This window comes from Myxine glutinosa, chromosome 10 (assembly GCF_964187855.1).
Source record: "Myxine glutinosa chromosome 10, kmMyxGlut1.1, whole genome shotgun sequence".
Classification (NCBI taxonomy): domain Eukaryota; kingdom Metazoa; phylum Chordata; class Myxini; order Myxiniformes; family Myxinidae; genus Myxine; species Myxine glutinosa.
Window position 1 is genome coordinate 118526327 of NC_136270.1, and position 18201 is coordinate 118544527.

The 18201-nt window shown below is 46.8% G+C and overlaps 1 protein-coding gene across 1 annotated transcript in view; it reads right to left on the reverse strand.

Annotated features, from left to right (window-relative positions):
* Positions 1-18201, reverse strand: part of SNRPA1 (small nuclear ribonucleoprotein polypeptide A') — a 29898-nt gene that overhangs the window by 5071 nt on the left and 6626 nt on the right. Inside the window, exons 2-5 of the mRNA XM_068126224.2 lie at positions 17143-17290; positions 16376-16454; positions 8844-8890; positions 8570-8672 (exon numbers count right to left, since the gene is read on the reverse strand). Of these exons, the coding sequence (XP_067982325.1) occupies positions 8570-8672; positions 8844-8890; positions 16376-16454; positions 17143-17290 (377 nt within the window). The remainder of the gene's footprint in view (positions 1-8569; positions 8673-8843; positions 8891-16375; positions 16455-17142; positions 17291-18201) is intronic.

Sequence of the window (18201 nt, forward strand, 5' to 3'; positions counted from 1 at the left end):
GTCGGGGACGGGAGTGGCAGTGGCGCAGTGGGCGTGACCTTTGACGAGCCGGCGAGTCGTGGGAGGCTCTGATTGGCTGAGCAGTGCGCCAATGTGACGTCATCGGCCGGAGATATTACCGAGGGTAGGACGCCATTTTTTCAGAGTTCTAGGAGAGATGAGATGAGAGTTGAGATGAGAGCAGAGCCCCGACCTGAGTAGAGAGTTGAGACGGAGGAGTTGAGTTGAGTGGAGTCCGGAGTGAGAGTTTATACGAGTACAGTTCGTACGAGCAGTTGCCGAGCGCCATAACCAAGTTCAGGCAGTTCAGATCGGAGATCCTGAAGACGAGTTCAGAGCGCGAGGGGAGCTTGCTGTCCTGCTTTGGGGCCTCGTGTGCGAACGGAGTGGGCGTTGGCTCGGGCCTTTGCGTTGCTGTGGTGCTCGGAGACGGTCAGAGAAGGCCTGGTGGCGGCCGAGCGGGGCCGTGTTACAAGAAGACGACGACAGAGACAGATAAGCCCGAGCTCCGCGTACATTTTGCACCAAAAGACGTGTTTCTTTCGTAATTCATAATCCCCCGTTTTATAGTTGAGGTCTGGAGTGCGGGCTCCCGATTTAGAATAGTTCATTACCGGCACGTATTTTCCTGTCCTTGCTTTTCATTTAATAAATCGTTGTATTATTTTCTGTATATACCTGAACGCAGTTTCCTGTTTGATTTTAATAGATAAGGCTGCAGGGCTCTCGCTGTGTCCCGTCATTCCGCACGTTTAAGTGTTTGATTTGGAATCCGCTATTGAGTTTTCGCCTCGGAAGTTAAAGCCTTCGTCATCGGCCTCCACAACTCTGGTGTTAATCGGAGTTGCGCGACAATATTTCGTGGAAGCACCTTTGACAGCAATTACAGCTGTGTGTCTCTTGAGATAGGTCTCTACCAACTTTGCGCACCTTGATTGGGCAATATCAGTCAAGTTGCATGGGGAGCATTGATGAACAGCAATCTTCAAGTCATGCCACAGATTTTCAATTGGATTTACGTCAGGGCTCTGACTTGGCCACTCATGGATATTTATCTTTTTATTCCTTAGCCACTCCATTGTAGCTTTGGCTGTGTGCTTGGGGTCGTTGTCATGCTGAAAGGTGAACTTCCATCCCAATTTCAGCTTTTTGCAGAGGGCAGTAGGTTTTCCTCTAGAATTTTTCTGTATTTTGCTCCATCCATTTTCCCTTCTATCCTGGCAAGTGCCCCAGTCCCTGCTGATGAGAAACATCCCCCTAACATGATGCTACCACCACCATGCATCACAGTAGGAATGGTGTTATTTGGGTGATGTGCTGTGTTAGCTTTGCGCCAAACGTAACGGTTTGCATTTAGGCCAAAATGTTCCATCTTGGTTCGGTCAGACCACAATTTCTGTTTCGTCAGAATCTCCAGAGTTTTTTTTGCATACCTCAAACGAGACTCAAGGTGGACTTTTTGAGTAATGGCTTCCTTTTTGCCACCCTACCGGACAGGCTCGACTTGGAGTGCTTGGGATATTGTTGTCACATGCACACAGAGCCCAGTCTTTGCCATAAAGGCCAGTAGCTCTTTCAAAGTTGCCATTGGCCTCTTGGTGGTCTCTCTGATCAATATCCTCCTCGATTGGTCATCCAGATTGATCTCGGCAAAGTCTTAGTGGTACCATATGCCTTCCACTTCCGAATGATTGTCTTGACTGTGTTCCAAGAAATATTCAAGGCCTATGAAATTCAAGGCTCCTCGGTGCTCATGGTCGAGTCTTTGCTGTGAAATGCACTACCCAGCAGAGGAAACCAACAAGAACAGCTGATTTTATTCTGAAAGAATCAGAATCACTACAATTTAACATGTGGAGGCCAATTAACTCTGTTATTTTAAAGGTGATTGGTCACACCTGAGCTAATTTACAATCGCTATGATAACGGGGGTGGACACAAATCCAACCAAGATATTCTAGTTTGTATTATCAATGAATTTCCTAAAATTTGTAGAATTTATTTTTCACTTGGAAGTTGTGGGTCACGATGTGTAAATAAAGGTGGAAAAAGTCTGATTTAATGCACACCACAGCCACAGCCACACAAAGTACAGCCACACCCTCAGCCAAAAATGCTACCCACAGTCAAGTGCTGCATATGAAAGAAGATGGAAGAGTAGGTTTGTGTAGGATAAGAGCGTTCACACGCGTGTGCGCACACACAAACACCTTCTGAAACCCACATTTGGAGATAACAACCAATGACACACATCAGATCATATCAAGTGCAAGGTGTTGGATTTATCTGGCCCTTTCAATTGTCCACCTGGAGCCTGGTGTTGGGCTAGTGGCTAGGGTGCCAGCTTAGGATCCTAGGATCCTGGGTTCGAAACCCGGTCGATCGCTGAATTAACGCCAGGGGGGTTGACTCAGCCTGTCATCCTTTCGAGGTCGGCAAATTTAAGTACCAGTTCACTGGTAATTCCCTGTTTGTGGTAAAAAGGCGACAAAAAGGGTTGGCGGCAGGAAGGGCATCCGGCCGTAAAACATTGCTTCAAAAAGGGGACCAAAAAACAACAACAACCACGGTCCCCGAAAAAGGCCAACCCCCGCTTGCGGGGGAAAATGGCCTCTAAAGGGGGAGGGGTTTTTTTTTTTTCTCCAATTGTCCACCATTTCTACCATGATTTCCATGGCACACCCTGAACATACTCCTCTACAGGAATTGTTCCGTTTGAAAATGAAGTGCAAAGTTCAAAAGTCATCTAATTTGCTGTATGCAAAGTACTAGCACAGTCACTTGTAAAAAGAAGAGGAAAAAAAAAGAAGAAAACCCAATTAAACAAACACCTTAAATAAACTGTGCCTTTGACCCACTTGACCATAAGTAATGGCATCAAAGATGCCTCTGGTGTTGATACTTCTTCACAAGCAATGCTCATCTGAAATAAATAAATAAAATAATGATTTGGTCCCGTAAAAAGGACAACGTTAAACTCCATGCAAAAACACCAGTAACGAAGCTGCAGTGGGCATTCTCATCGCACTGCCAAACAACTTCGGTCCGATTACATACGTGATGCAGATCTGACGATTTACTTCAACATTAAGCGACACACCTGTACTTGCATATAGGTGCTCAATCGGTATTCGGATGTTCCAGTATCAAATTTGGAATAAAAAAATGTCGGCGCACAAGTGATGAAGTCACCAATGGATAGAATCGAGGTATGCTAACCGTCATGGGAAGTAGCGCCGAATCTCCGTTGACAATCATTGGCGGTTCTGGCGAAAGCTTAACGACCAAAACGTCGGCTCCTCCTTGCTTCACTCCATGGTTAGCATATACCTCAATCTCCTGTTGATGCCATCCATTGCTCTACCATAGGTGCATTGGTGGGACGGCACCAGCAGTTTGCTAATACACCCAATATAACAAAATTGGCCGAGGTTAAACTGCTATTTTTTATATCACTCAAGAACAAATGACTTCTGTTGTACTGATAACACTACCTGCAGATATCAGTGATCTATCTGACCCTCACCCATTTTATATATTCAAATCTATAATAAACTTATACTTTTACCTCCACCCACCAAAGGTGGAAGGAAGTTATGTTAGCACCCATATCTGTCTGTCCGTTTGGTTGTTTGTTTGTTTGTTTGCAGAACATCTCAAAAGGTGCACGGATTTGTACCAAACTGGCTGGGCGGATAGCTCATGGACCAAGGACCAATTGATTAGATTTTGGTGAAGATCTAAATCCGATTCCTGGAATTTTTGTTTCTGTACCACTGAGAGATCGGGCCAAAACTATACATTTGATATTTTTTGGACTGGACCGATCGGAATTCCTCGACATTGTAAATGATTCCTACGACGTTTGGTGACTATGGTGCGAAGCGGTGGAAGAGGAGGTAGGACACGTGACAGACACAGTCATGTCATTGCCGCAAGTAATGAAGATGTTTCACCGTGATCATTGGTAGTTATACCAACCCGTTTATAGTTATACAAATCAGTTTTCATACCTCCGCCCCCGAAGGTGGCCGGAGGCATTATGTTTCGGGTTGTACGTCCGTCCATACATATGGGTTAAACCTCGTTTTTCTCAGCAACAACATGTCCAATTGAGACTAAACTTTCAGGGTAAGAGTGACTCCCATGCAGTTTTTCTGATAATTGTGACATCATAGGTTACGTGGTATGGCAGCCATATTGGATTAAGATGCAAACAATGAAAAAAATATTTCTCGGAAATCGCTGAATGAAAAAAATGTGAAACTTCGCACATTGTCAAGTACTCCCCAATAGGGAACAAAAGCATGATAATGATAAGATCATTGGTGAAGTGGTATACCAGCCAAAAATGTTTTAATTGAATTCCATACCTAAAAATCAGAAATTGCATGCACATGATGTATGACCCATTTGTATTGAAATATTAAATTTATGACATAATAGACCACATGGTTTGTCAGCCATATTGGATTTAACCTAAAAACCTTAAAAAAGCATCTTCTTCCAAACCACAAATCTATCGACTCGAAACTTTACATGCGTCATTGACTAGGCATGGCGATTAAAATATGATCATGAAAACATCATTGGTCACATGGTGTGGCAGCCATATTGGAATGAAGGAAAATATTAAACAATTACATCTCTGAAACCGCTGAACCTAAAATGGTTGGCGTCAGGAAGGGCATCCGGCCATAAAACATTGCCTCAAAAAGGGAACCATGACAATTACATATGGGCAAGGTACAGCCGGAAGTACCCCGTGGGGGTCCTTACCCCCTCTCGACAAAAATCAAGGTGGGGAACCCGATCGAAGCAAGGGTGGAAATCACTCCATTTATGACAAAACATCCGATGCCCCATGTAGAGATGGGTTTCTGAGGGTTGGGACATGGAATGTAGGGACAATGACAGGGAGATCAGGAGAAATGGTGGAAGTATTGGTCAGAAGAGTGGACATATGTTGTGTGCAGAAGACGAGATGGAAGGGAAGTGGTGTGAGAATGGTTAAGGGTAGGCAGGGACAGAAATACAAGTTTGTGTGGCAAGGGTGCCTGGAAGGCGTGCATAGTGTTGGTGTCCTGTTTTCTGAGGAGTTTGTAGACAGTGTGGTGAGTGTGACTCGAGTGAGTGAAAGGTTGATGGTGAAAATGATGATTGGAAAACTCTTGGTGAACGTCATCTCGGGATATGCTCCGCAGGACAGTCGGGGCGATGAAGAGAAGGACAAGTTCTGGTGTGCAATAGAGAAGCTGATGGAAAACGTGAAAGATGAGGAAGTTGTTGTGGTAGGAGGAGACCTAAATAGACATGTTGGAAGGAGTATGGATGGTTTGGAGGGAGTTCATGGGGGTTACGGATATGGTGTGAGGAATGGAGAAGGTGAAAGGATTTTAGAGTTTGCTGATGGAGCTGGTGTTGATTTGTAACACTCAGTTCCAGAAAGCGGATAATAAGCTTGTTATACACGTCAGGTGGGTCGACGACAACCGTTGACTACCTGATGGTGCGTAGGCGAGAAAGTGGGCACCTCCGGGATCACAAAGGTGATCCCGGGGGAGGAAGCTGTTTCACAGCACCACTTGGTTGTCTGCGACATAAGCGTGAAAGATGCGAGGAGAGCTCGGCGGGTGAAGTACCAACCGAGAATGAAGGTGTGGAGGTTGAAAGAGGTGACAGTGAGGGAGGCATTAAAAGAGAGGCTGAGTATGGTAGAGGATGATGTGCTTGAGCTTGAAAGTGCTTGGATGTCAAAGAAAGATAGTCTGTTGGGAGCCGTTGGTGAGGTATGTGGATTGTGGATGGACAAAAGGACCACCGCTTGGATTCGGAAGAGGGTCAGAGAGCGGAATTCAGGATTGCAAAGCAGATAGCGAAAGAGAGTTGCGATGTGATGGGGGTGAGTTGCTTGAAGGATGAAGTAGGACAAATCGTTGTGGACACAGATGGAATTAAAGGAAGATGGAAGAGATATATGGAAATGCTGTTCAATGCAGAGAATGAATAGGACGGCAACATAGAGAGTAACCCAGTTTTAGGACCGGCAGAGAAGATAACTGAGGAGGAAGTTGAGGAAGCGATAAAAGCAATGAAGAGTAGAAAAGTGGGAGGGCCAACAAGAGTTGTGGGAGATATGTTGAAGGCAGCAGGAAGTTGGGGAGTGAAGAGAATGACAGAGATCTGAAATCTGGTGGTGAAAGAAGGCCGCATTCCAGTGGATTGGGAACCGAGTACCCTCGTCCCTCTATATAAGGGGAAAGGTGACCCTCTGGACTGTGGCTCGTACCGAGCGATAAAGTTATTGGAGCATGGAATGAAGGTATTGGAAAGGGTGTTGGAGAGGAGGATAAGGAAGAAAGTGAAGATTGACGAAATGCAGTTTGGATTTATGCCAGGAAGAGGAACGACAGATGCGCTTTTTATTGTAAGGCAGTTGCAGGAGAAGTACATGGAGAAGAGGAAGAAGTTGTTTCTTGGGTTTGTTGATCTGGAGAAAGCATTCGATAGGGTTCCACGCAACGTAGTGACATGGGCATTGAGGAAGTTAGGAGTAGAGGAATGGTTGATCAGAGTAGTGATGGCAATGTACAAAAGAGCGTGCACAGCTGTAAGGACGAAGGACGGGAACAGTGGTGAGTTTGAGGTGAAGGTGGGAGTGCATCAGGGGTCGGTACTTAGTCCACTACTATTTGTAGCTGTGATGGAGGTGCTGGCTCAGAACGTAAAGGAGGGTTTACCGTGGGAGTTGTTGTATGCAGATCTGGTATTGATTGCGGAGAGTATGGATGGACTGAAGGAGAAGATGAACAAGTGGAAGGAATGTATGGAGACAAAAAAAGGTCTGAAGGTGAATATCGGAAAGACGAAGGTGATGGCATGTGGTGAAGCATGTGGTGAGGTGGAAAGAACTGAGAAGTGGCCTTTTGCTGTGTGCAGGAAGGGTGTCGGAGTGAACTCCATTCAATGTACAATGTGCGCTGAGTGGGTTCATCAAAAATGTAGTGGTCTGAGAGGGTCATTAACCAGTGTGGCAGCTACATTCAAATGTAAGGTGTGCACAGAGGGAGCTGCAGATGGAGGAAATGTTGAGTTGGATCTTGGAGACGGCTTGAAGCTGGAAGGTGTGAAAACAGTTTCAGGGACTGAGTGGCTTGCTGACGAGGAGGGGAGTGTCGTTGAAGCTGAAGGGAAAGGTGTATGCTGCATGTGTGAGAAGCGTTATGATTTATGGGAGCGAGACATGGGTAATGAACGTAGAGCAGCAACGAAGGCTGGAAAGGGTGGAAATGCGAATGGTTCGGTGGATGTGTGGAGTATCGTTGAGAGAGAGGAAGACAAATGCTGAATTGCGAAACATGATGGGAATAGAGCCTGTGATGGATGCTGTGAAGAGAAACAGGTTGAGATGGTTTGGTCACGTGTTGAGGAAGGATGAAAGTGACTGGTTGAGAAGAGTGATGGAAATGAATGTAGAAGGAAGTAAAGGACGGGGAAGACCGAGAAAGACTTGGCTGAAGGTGGTGGAAGAAGAAATGCGGGCAAGGGGGTTAACAAGGGGAGATGTAGAAAATAGGGCAAAATGGAGAAGATTGTCATGGGGCCCGCAAGGCTAACCCCCGCTCTCGCAGGGAAAATGGCCTTCAAATGCCCGTTGTTGTTGTTGTTGTTGTAAACCGCTTACCCTATCGATGCGAAATTTTAAAAATATCATCTAAAACCACTGTTGCATATAGTTTGAAAATGATGACGTCGTACGACACGTGGTTTGGCAGCCATCTTGGCTAAAAAACGAACCTTGTCCGATCAACACGAAACTTCACAAACGTTATCCCCTACCCATACATATGCAGAGTGTACATTTTTAAGGTCATGTCACGTGGTGTGGCAGCCATATTCGCTTGAGAGCCGCTTTTTAAAAAAAATCCCTTCTCTGAAACCGCTTCACTGATCGATGTGAAACCTGTCATGGCTAATGAAAATGTGATACTTGAAAACAGCTGAAGGTATTTCAATCAAACTTGCTTATTTTTAGGACAGTGAACGAGGTAATCTACCCGTTGTGGGATTATACAGAGGCATATTGGCGAGTCGCATTGCTCTAGTTAATAATGTTTCCTTTTAATGTGGATTATATAACCATTTCGTTTTTTGTGTATACATCGCAGTGCTCCATTTCAAATCACTGACATTGTCTACTTCTTCTTCAAATTAAATGCTTTGTTCGGTGGCGGCCTCATCTCTCCTTGAGTGAGCATGCCGAGAAGAAACGTGGATAAATCAGCATGAATCCCTTTCTTGCACACCATCAGCTTGACAATCAAACTATGATCCACAAAATCAGCAAAAGTACTAAACAAAAAGAACATGATCAATGAAATGAAGCAGTACCAAATGGATGGTGTACCACTTGCAATTCCCCGTGAAATATTGCAAGTTCCTTGCTCCAAAATCTTCAATGAAGTAGCACAAGGGGTACCCAAAATCAACTTTTGTCAGTGGCAGTATATGTTTTAACTTTGTAATCAGTTGGTCAAGGAAATTGAAGGAACATGCCCAGGAATCTCACCTTCATCTTGACCCTCTGAAAATCCAGTACACGGACCTGCGGCAGCTTGTTGATCACGTATAGCCGATAGTGCTTCTTGTTTGCTACCGGGTTTCTCATGAGGCTGCCAGCACAGGCACACGTCACAAAGCAAATGCCAAGTACACTTCAGTTAACACACACCAGATGGGCTCGTACATTGCATGGAACTTTAAACCACATGTCATGGCTCAGATCCATTATCCCACTTCCTTTTCATCCTCAAGCAGAAGGTAAGACCATCGAAGACACTCACCTAAGGTACCGCAGAGACTTCAAAGATGCCATGGGTTCAAGATCACCCTAAGGGCACAGTTTATAACAAGTTTGAAAAGTCGAACAGAGAAGAAACGGTAATGTGTTTATCTACATAGCATTGGGGAGAGAGGTGGGGAGGGGGAATGAGGAGAGGAAGACTCGGTGTGAATAGAAGAGAAAAAGGTAAGTAGATAGTTCTTCTTGTACTTGGTCTCAAACAAAGGTACAACTGCACTCACTCTCTCTTCAAGCAATAACGTTGCAGAAGATAATGAATCATTAGACCAAGATTCAATAGTTATGTATTGTCGCCAAGTTACACCAAGTTTTATAGAGTTAATAGCAAAAAGCCCGTCAATGACGGGTTGGAACAGTTTACTCGATGATGCAGCCTCATGAGCATGCCGAAGTCTGAAGCCTCGGCCTCGTGTCAGGTGTGTGTTTATCTTCTATATTTATCAGACATCCTGCCGACATAAATGAACACTCGTTTTACTCTGCGCACATTGCACATCATGTGCAGCGAATTTTACCTCCATGCAATATTGTTTTGTTTTGTTTAAACACTGCTGTACACCACCCTTGAGGCTCGGTTCACAAGCCACCATCTACAATTCCAATAGAAGAGACATGATTACTCTTATGGAAAATGTTCTTCCAGTTTGTTTTATCCTCAAAAATGGAGTTACACTCTGTGTCGTGGAGTTGCGCCCTGTGTCGTGGAGCTGCGCCCTGTGTCGTGGAGCTGCGCCCTGTGTCGTGGAGCCGCCCCCTGTGTCGTGGAGCCGCCCCCTGTGCCGTGGAGCCGCGCCCTGTGCCGTGGAGCCGCGCCCTGTGCCTTCGAGCCGCGCCCTGTGCCTTCGAGCCGCGCCCTGTGCCTTCGAGCCGCGCCCTGTGCCGTCGAGCCGCGCCCTGTGCCGTCGAACCGCGCCCTGTGCCGTCGAGCCGCGCCCTGTGCCGTCGAGCCGCGCCCTGTGCCGTCGAGCCGCGCCGTGGAGCCGCGCCCTGTGCCGTGGAGGTGCGCCCTGCGCCGTGGAGGCGCGCCCTGTGCCGTGGAGGCGCGCCCTGCGCCGTCGAGCCGCGCCCTGTGCCGAGGAGCCGCGCCCTGTGCCGTCGAGCCGCGCCCTGTGCCGTCGAGCCGCGCCCTGTGCCGTCGAGCCCTGTGCCGTCGAGCCGCGCCCTGTGCCGTGCAGCCGCGCCGTGGAGCCACGCAGCCGCGCCCTGTGCCGTCGGGCCGCACCCTGTGCCGTCGGGCCGCGCCCTGCGCCATCGAGCCGCGCCTTCGAGCCGCGCCCTGCGCCGAGCCGTGCCCGGGAGCTGCGCCCAGCGCCGTCGAGCCGCGCCGTGGAGCCGCGCCTGCGCCGTGGAGCCGCGCCTGCGCCGTGGGGCCGCGCCCTGCGCCGTCGAGCCGCGCCCTGCGCCGTCGAGCCGCGCCCTGCGCCGTCGAGCCGCGCCCTGCGCCGTCGAGCCGCGCCCTGTGCCGTCGAGCCACGCCCTGTGTTGTCGAGCCACACACTGTGTTGTCGAGTTACACTCTGTGTTGTCGAGTTACACTCTGTGTTGTCGAGTTACACTCTGTGTTGTGGCGTTATACTCATCTGAGTATAACTCCGAGTATAATGAGTTACACTCTTCCGAGGCTCGTACCGAGTTGTGCAGGGTCGTGCCGAGTTGTGCAGGGTCGTACCGAGTTGTGCAGGGTCGTACCGAGTTGTGCAGGGTCGTACCGAGTTGTGCAGGGTCGTACCGAGTTGTGCAGGGTCGTACCGAGTTGTGCAGGGTCGTACCGAGTTGTGCAGGGTCGTACCGAGTTGTGCAGGATCGTACCGAGTTGTGCAGGCTCGTACCGAGTTGTGCAGGCTCGTACCGAGTTGTGCAGGGTCGTACCGAGTTGTGCAGGGTCGTACCGAGTTGTGCAGGGTCGTACCGAGTTGTGCAGGGTCGTACCGAGTTGTGCAGGGTCGTACCGAGTTGTGCAGGGTCGTACCGAGTTGTGCAGGGGCGTGCCGAGTTGTGCAGGGTCGTGCCGAGTTGTGCAGGGTCGTACCGAGTTGTGCAGGGTCGTACCGAGTTGTGCAGGCTCGTACCGAGTTGTGCAGGGTCGTACCGAGTTGTGCAGGGTCGTTCCGAGTTGTGCAGGGTCGTTCCGAGTTGTGCAGGGTCGTACCGAGTTGTGTGGAGATTTACCGTAGAGACATACCAAGTTTTATAGTCATTATTAAAAAGCCCATCAAAATGACGGGTTGGAAGTTTATTCGACGGTGTCTTGGTCTAATGATTCTTTGTCTCCTTTGCACCATTATTGCTTGAAGAGAGAATGCAAGTCCAACCAATATTTCTCCAATATAGCTTACAACTGCATTATCAGCAGCAGTAAGCACATCGTCTTATGCATCGAGTTCAAGAAAACCTCATAATTTCACTGGCAGCAAAGCACATTGGAAAGAGCCAAATGGGCAGTTTGGACAACATTGGCCGATGGCTCAGATCAATCTGTTTGCATGCAAGTTAAATCCATCCTTTACTTGCAAAGAAGAACCCATCCTCACGGACGGACACAGTCTCCCTGACCCCTTGAGCCACAAAAAAATTTATCACCTCAAACTTTCCCGGGTAGACCGCTACTACAATCAGCAGTTTTCAACTCGTTTTGTCCAGCGATTTAGGAATGTATGGAACTCAAGCAAACAGGCACTTGTCAAATTGTTTGTAGAATGATTATCAGAAAAAGGTGTGTCACGGTTTACAAGGCCCCCTGTACTTGTGTGAGTTGTTTTCTCAGAGTTGTGGACATATGTGGTACAGGCAATGAAAAAACAACCAAAAAACAAGTACAGATACGTTCAAAGTACACCAAAGTTCAAAGTCCCCATGGCCGCCCCCATAAATAAACATCCTCCAGTGCGGCATTGCCAGGGCTCCTTTGGCACCATGCAGCTCATTGAGACTGTATTGGGAGGGAGAGGTGTACAATAATTGATTGATTAATTGCATAATTAAAATCAATACATAGTGATCGTAACATATTGTCTTAATCAATTGGCCAATAGCATACCTAAACCACCAGTGCATCATCCGAAGCTATAACATTTTAAAAATTAAACAAGTCATTAACCCTTTGAGTACGGATGACGTCTAGTGCCGCAACCCGCAAAAACGTTTTGTGTACGGATGACGTTACTACACATCATCGACTATACCTATAAATAGATCGTCAGTATGTGGTTACATTCCCGTACCAAAATGCCAAATTAATCCCGTACCGGGGGTATTTTTTATCAAAAAAAACCCCGTACTCAAAGGGTTAATGGAAAAAATATATATATATATTAATCAATAAATAACTAATCAATCCATTGATTAATCAATAAATCAAAAATAGCCTTTACAGCCAAATCACTATCATTGGCATGTCCAAATATCATCTTCCTAACTCAAAAGGTGCCTGAGATCATGACCAGAAGAGAAAGGAAACAAATAAGTCCTTAATTAATTGCTAATAATTAAATAACTCATGAATTAATCGATTTTCTTTTTTTCTATTTTTGTATACGAGATCGAGGCTCGTGAAAGAGCTAACATTAATCACACAAAAAGACAAACCGACACACAAAACACAAAAAACAAGGGGAGCGGCAGACAAGATGGGGAGAGAGGGGGAAGGACACAAACACAACATTTGAGAGCAGGGACATCGGGAGGACTTGGGGGGAGGTGGGAGAGGAATAAAACATATGAACACTGCAAGGACTCTGGGGTGAATTACCGGGGGTAGAAAAGATCAAGGTTTTCGATGGGGGAAGATAAGAGATGGTGGTGAACAGCTGTTTTAAAGACCTGGAGGGAGGAGTGGGATTGAAAGGAGTGGGGAAGTTTGTTCCAGAGGCGGGAGAAAAGGGGAATGAAAGAGTGAAGGTGAGCAGAGAGCCTAGACTTTGGCAGTTTAACCATAAGAGGGTTGCAGGCAGATCTTGTGCGACCTGAAGGAATATTGGGGGGACAGAGCACAGAGAGAGCTGGGGGAGCAAGGCCGGAGAGGAGTCGGTAGAAGACAGAAAGACCACCAACCTGCCTGCGGTGAGTGAGTGAAAGGCCCTCGGAGTTGAGTACATCGCAGGAGATTCCAATTATTCTGAAAGCTTTGGCCTCAACAGCGTGAAGCCGAGCAAGGTGTGAGGCAGGAGCACTAGCCCAGAGGGGGGAACAGTATTCCATTGAGCTGCGGATGAAAGCCTTGTATGTGGTGAGGAGCTCAGGTGTGCCAAGGAAGGACTTCGCACGACGGAGGATGCCCAGTCGGCGACTGGCTTTGGAGGCCAGCTTGGAAATGTGGTTTTCCCAAGAAAGATCATGGCAGATAGTGAGACCCAAAAGCTTGAGCGACAGAACTTCTTGGAGAGGATTGTTGAGAAAGTAGATGGGAGGGTTGTCCAGTCGGTCCTTTCGGAGAGACATTGTAAGAGTGTGAGATTTGTCAGGATTGAAAGACATGTTCCACTTGTTTGACCAGTCTGTGATTTTGTCCAGGTCTGCAGAGAGTGAGGAGGCTGCAGACTGCCAATCTGAGGGTTGAGGAATGGAGCGGCAGATAGTGGAGTCATCAGCAAAGAGAAAGAGAGAATTTTCCAGAGAGTCGGAGAGATCATTGATGAAGACCAGAAATAGCAGAGGGCCCAGAACACTACCTTGGGGAACTCCAGCCAGAACAGGAAGGGGCGATGAGAGAAATCCATTCAGGGCCAAACGTTGCCTACGACCAGAGAGGAAATCCACAAGCCATGAGTGGAGATTTCCCTGAATACCATAGGAGGTGAGTTTGGTGAGCAGAGCTGGGTGCCAGACCGTATCGAAGGCACGTGATATGTCAAGTGAGACAGCTCTGATTTCCTGTTTGGCATTGAGGACCTCCATCCATTGTTGAGACAGCAGAAGCAACATGTCCAGAGTAGAATGACCTGGTCTGAATCCAAATTGATGATCAGAGATCAAGCCATTGGAGAAGAGGAAGGATTTGATATCTGAAGCAATGCTGGATTCCATGACTTTGCTGATAATTGGGAGCAGGCTGATTGGTCTGTAGTTGCAAGGATCTGTTTTTGCACCTTTTTGTGTAAAGCGGTAATGTTTGCTGATTTCCAAGATGCTGGCAGATGACCTTGAGCAAAAGAGAGGGTGAAAAGAACAGTGAGGGTGAGATAGAGCGGCAGAGCAGGATTTTAGGACCTGAGGGCTGATGCCATCTGGTCCAGTTGCAGAATCAGAGTCGAGGTTTGATAAAAACTTCTCCACCTTGTCAGGAGAGAAGGACACAGAGTCCAGGAGCAGTTGGGTTCGACTGGGAAAGGTGGGAACAGAGAGAGATGGGTTTGGGACACAAGATTTTGAGGCAAACACAGAGTTGAGGCAATCGGCTTTGTCACGTGCGGTGTCAACTGTGTAGCCATTTGAGGTAAGGGAGGGGATGGAGGGGGAACAAACACCAGAAACGGATTTGACCAGACGCCACCAGGATTTGGAGGAAGGAGACAGGTTTGAGAGTTCAATCTTGAGTGTGGAGAGATAGTGCTTCCTGGCACTCCTGAGGGTAGAAACACACTTGTTTCGAGCTTGGTGGAAGGAACTGAGATTGCCTTCAGTTGGATTTGCCTTCCAAGATGCAAAGGCAAGTTGTTTCAGGGCAACTGCCTCACCACAAGATTCAGTGTACCATGGACGGGAGGAAGGGTAAGACAACTGAAGACGAGATGGGATAAATCTGTGCATGAGAGAGAGCAGTTTGCTTTGGAAGAATTCCCAGTAAGAATTGATGTCAGAGGCATAAGAGATGGGATACTAGTCCAGTTGATTGATGGCTGCTTGCAGACCGTGCCAGTCGGCCTGAGTGAAATGCCAGACTCGTCGACGCTGAGGAGGCTCTCTGAGAATGGCCAGAGAGATGTCCACTTTAACAAGCACATGATCAGAAGAACCGATTGGAGCAGAAGAAGAGCAGCAGACATTTGCAGGGAAGTTAGTCATAACCAAGTCCAGAAGAGAAGATACTCCATTGACTGAGATCCGGGTCGGGAAATTGACAGATTGTGTCAGTCCCGGTGAGTCGCAGAAGTCCTTTTCTGAGGTGCCATGGCTGGTGTGAGAGGAACTCACACCCAGCCAGCTGGCATGATGACAGTTGAAGTCGCCACATATGAGGAAGAGAGAGTTTGGATGAGTTGATAGAAGTTGGTCCATGTTGTCCAACAGAGAAATGTAAATAGAGTCATCACTGTTTGGAGGACGGTACAGAACACATATGAACAAAAGGTGGGAGCGGAGAGGAAGCCGTAGCCAGAGGATTTGATTAATCAAAAAACAAAAAATACCGTTTTTGACAAACTACTTGCTCACTATTGTGCCGAAATTTCAGCTTCCCAGCTGAAAGGATGGCTGAGATATTGCCCGGACAAACAAACAAACAAGAAAACAAGAAAACAACCAGAGTGAAATCTGAGTACTCCCTTTCAGCGTGCGTCACTGCCGAGCCCCCTTCGGTGCCCAGCAATGACGTTTTCCAGTGCCTGGAGATGGCATAGGAAAGGAGCGGTGTACAATAACCAAAGCAGGACATGAGCCATGAGTTGCATAACGAACCATAAGCCCGATTTGAACAGTCAAGAATTACTACAGTAAGAATGTTGAATGAACAATCATGTCAAAAACTAGAACGACACTCGATACAGCACAAACATCCACCAGGGTGAACGGTTTACGTTGTTGATCCCATTGAAGGGCTTGATCTGGATTCGGACCTGAACCAAAAACGAATCGGTTTGTTCTCGTCACTTACCCAACTCATCCACCAAGTTTTGTCACAACTCTTTGAAAAATCGTGCTGTCTATGGTTTTTGAGCCCATCTGTCAATGGTGAAGAATCACTTGAAAAATAAAAAGACACTTGGAAAGACACAAAAATAATAAGATATTGCGCTCACAGACAAACAGGGGTGAAAACATAACCTCTGTCGACTGGGTAAAAATGATACAACACTGGCGTCGTACCAAGAAGAATATCGCAAGCGCACCTGGATATCTACAATGGAATACTAGTCGTCGTGCAGGCATGTGCCGGTCTGTGTCAGTCAGTGGAGAAGTTACACAAAGATTTCATCAACTTGAAAGACAATGCGAGCCTGCCATCCACCATAGGAAGTGAGGTGCGGCGGAAGTTTTGAACCATTAACCCTTCTTCAGATTAAAAGGGGGCTCGACGAGGGTAATCTTTTCTTCTGGCAAATGTCAACGGCACCCCACACACCACACACCAGGACATGCTCGCTTTCTGCGGGGAAATTTAGCCTGGACAGGTTTGATCTGCTGAGATTAACCACAGAGTGCTAGATTGAGGCTACACAATAATCCAGCTACTTACAAAATGAAACCATAAAAAATAAACCATGCCATAGAATGAGGAAGAGAGACGACTTGGTTTGAGAGATGACATTACGACAGACGGAGGTGTTTTCAGTAAGGTAATGGCAGAGATTTTCGTACCAATTCTTGCAAATTGTTGTTGGTGAGAACAAGCTCCTGGAGATTTGGCAAGCACTGCTCCAAGCTTTCTGCAAACCGGCTGCGTACACACAAATAAAAACCACCAAAGGGCATCAGCATTCAGCATGAAACACTCACATGGTCAAGGTGCCTCCCACAACTAAACAGCCTTGAGAAATTAATCAAACAATCTCGAGCTTAAAGGAATTTTTAAAATCTCATTAAAAACGGCTTTTAGGATCCAAGGATCGTAGTAGAGCTTATGCACGCGCACATGCACACACACAGTCAGACTAGACAAACACTGCCACTGAGCATGGGAGATGTGCTGTCACTTCCTGTGGGCAATTTGGGTACCAGTGACATCACACCAATGGTGCCACCTTTTTCACCACACTCAGCGGAGCATTTCCTAAGGAGGGATTTCCATTCTCCCCCCTCGCCCCCCCTCAACTTCCTCCAAAAGATGCCACCCGATGGGAATTGTCCATGCTTTTTAAATGCTGAACATCAAGCAAGGAGGCAGCACATACCATTGTTTAAATCCTTGGTACGACTCCGCAGGGGTTTAAACCACTGACCTTCCAGACACGGAGTGGACATTCAAACTACAACTCCACCAGGTTTGGTTACAAAAGACTCCAGGCACATTCGAGCTTCTCTCCAAAAACATAAAATATGAATGCAATCATCATGTGCTACGAGACGCCTAAAGACAAGTCTGGGACAGTACAGTGACTTGTACAGCAAACGGATTTGTATCTCACCAGACACGGTTATTGTTGAACAAGAGGTTCTTGAGGCGCTTGAGGAGAGGAAACCCGTCGATCTTACGAATCTCATTGTCCGAGAAGTCAATGGTGTCGAACTGATCGAGCGTGGCTCCAAGGTTCTCGATCACAGACACCTTGTATCCTGCATCAGGTACAACAATTAATCAGTATAATAGCATTGGAACTACAATTAAAGGGTATTCACAATTCCGCATGTGCATATCAATGTGGTCCAAGCGAGACTAAGAATGTAATTGTTGGGGGAATTTACTTAATTTACGGCCTAACATGGGACATGTTTCTTGGGTGACGCTGGCCATCAAATAGCAACAGTTTGTAAACATTAAAATGGCATTAAATCCTCTGCAGTCGACAACACAACACATGTGTTACCTCCTCTCTCTGTCTGTCTACCAAAAGTAAGATCAAAAACTCGACAGCGATCGTCAACCAGGCCTCATAACCTGCCTGACCATGTGATACACGTTTAGCGGCTTTAATTACCTTAATTACACGACAGGGCCTTCTCCATCGCCGCTCCCACACTCTGATGGTTTGAGGTAGTGAGTTCCAGAGACTCCTCCTCACTCACCACATTCAAATCATCACTCAAGACCCACCTGTTCAACACCGCATTCAACCCCTGAACGTCTCTTCTCCTTCTCCTTCCTTTGTTTGGTTATTTAATTATGTATTTTTGTCTTTTTTGTCTTTGTTTTACGTACTATGTCAAAGCGTCTTTGGGTTTCTTGAAAAGCGCTATACAAAATAAATGTATTATTATTATTATTATTATTAATTATTCCCACGTTTTATGGATCCAACCGGGGATAATTTTTTTAAACAAAGCCTCTCACGAACCAGTTGGCTAGGACTAAAGTTTAAAAATATATATATATATTTTTTGAATACAAGATCGAGGCTAGTGTAAGAATGAATGAATGAATGAATGATCGTTTTAAGGCCATTTTCCCCGCTAGAGCAGGGGTTAGTCTTGCGGGCCCCATGACAATCATGGTTCCCTGTTTGAGGCAATGTTTTTATGGCCGGATG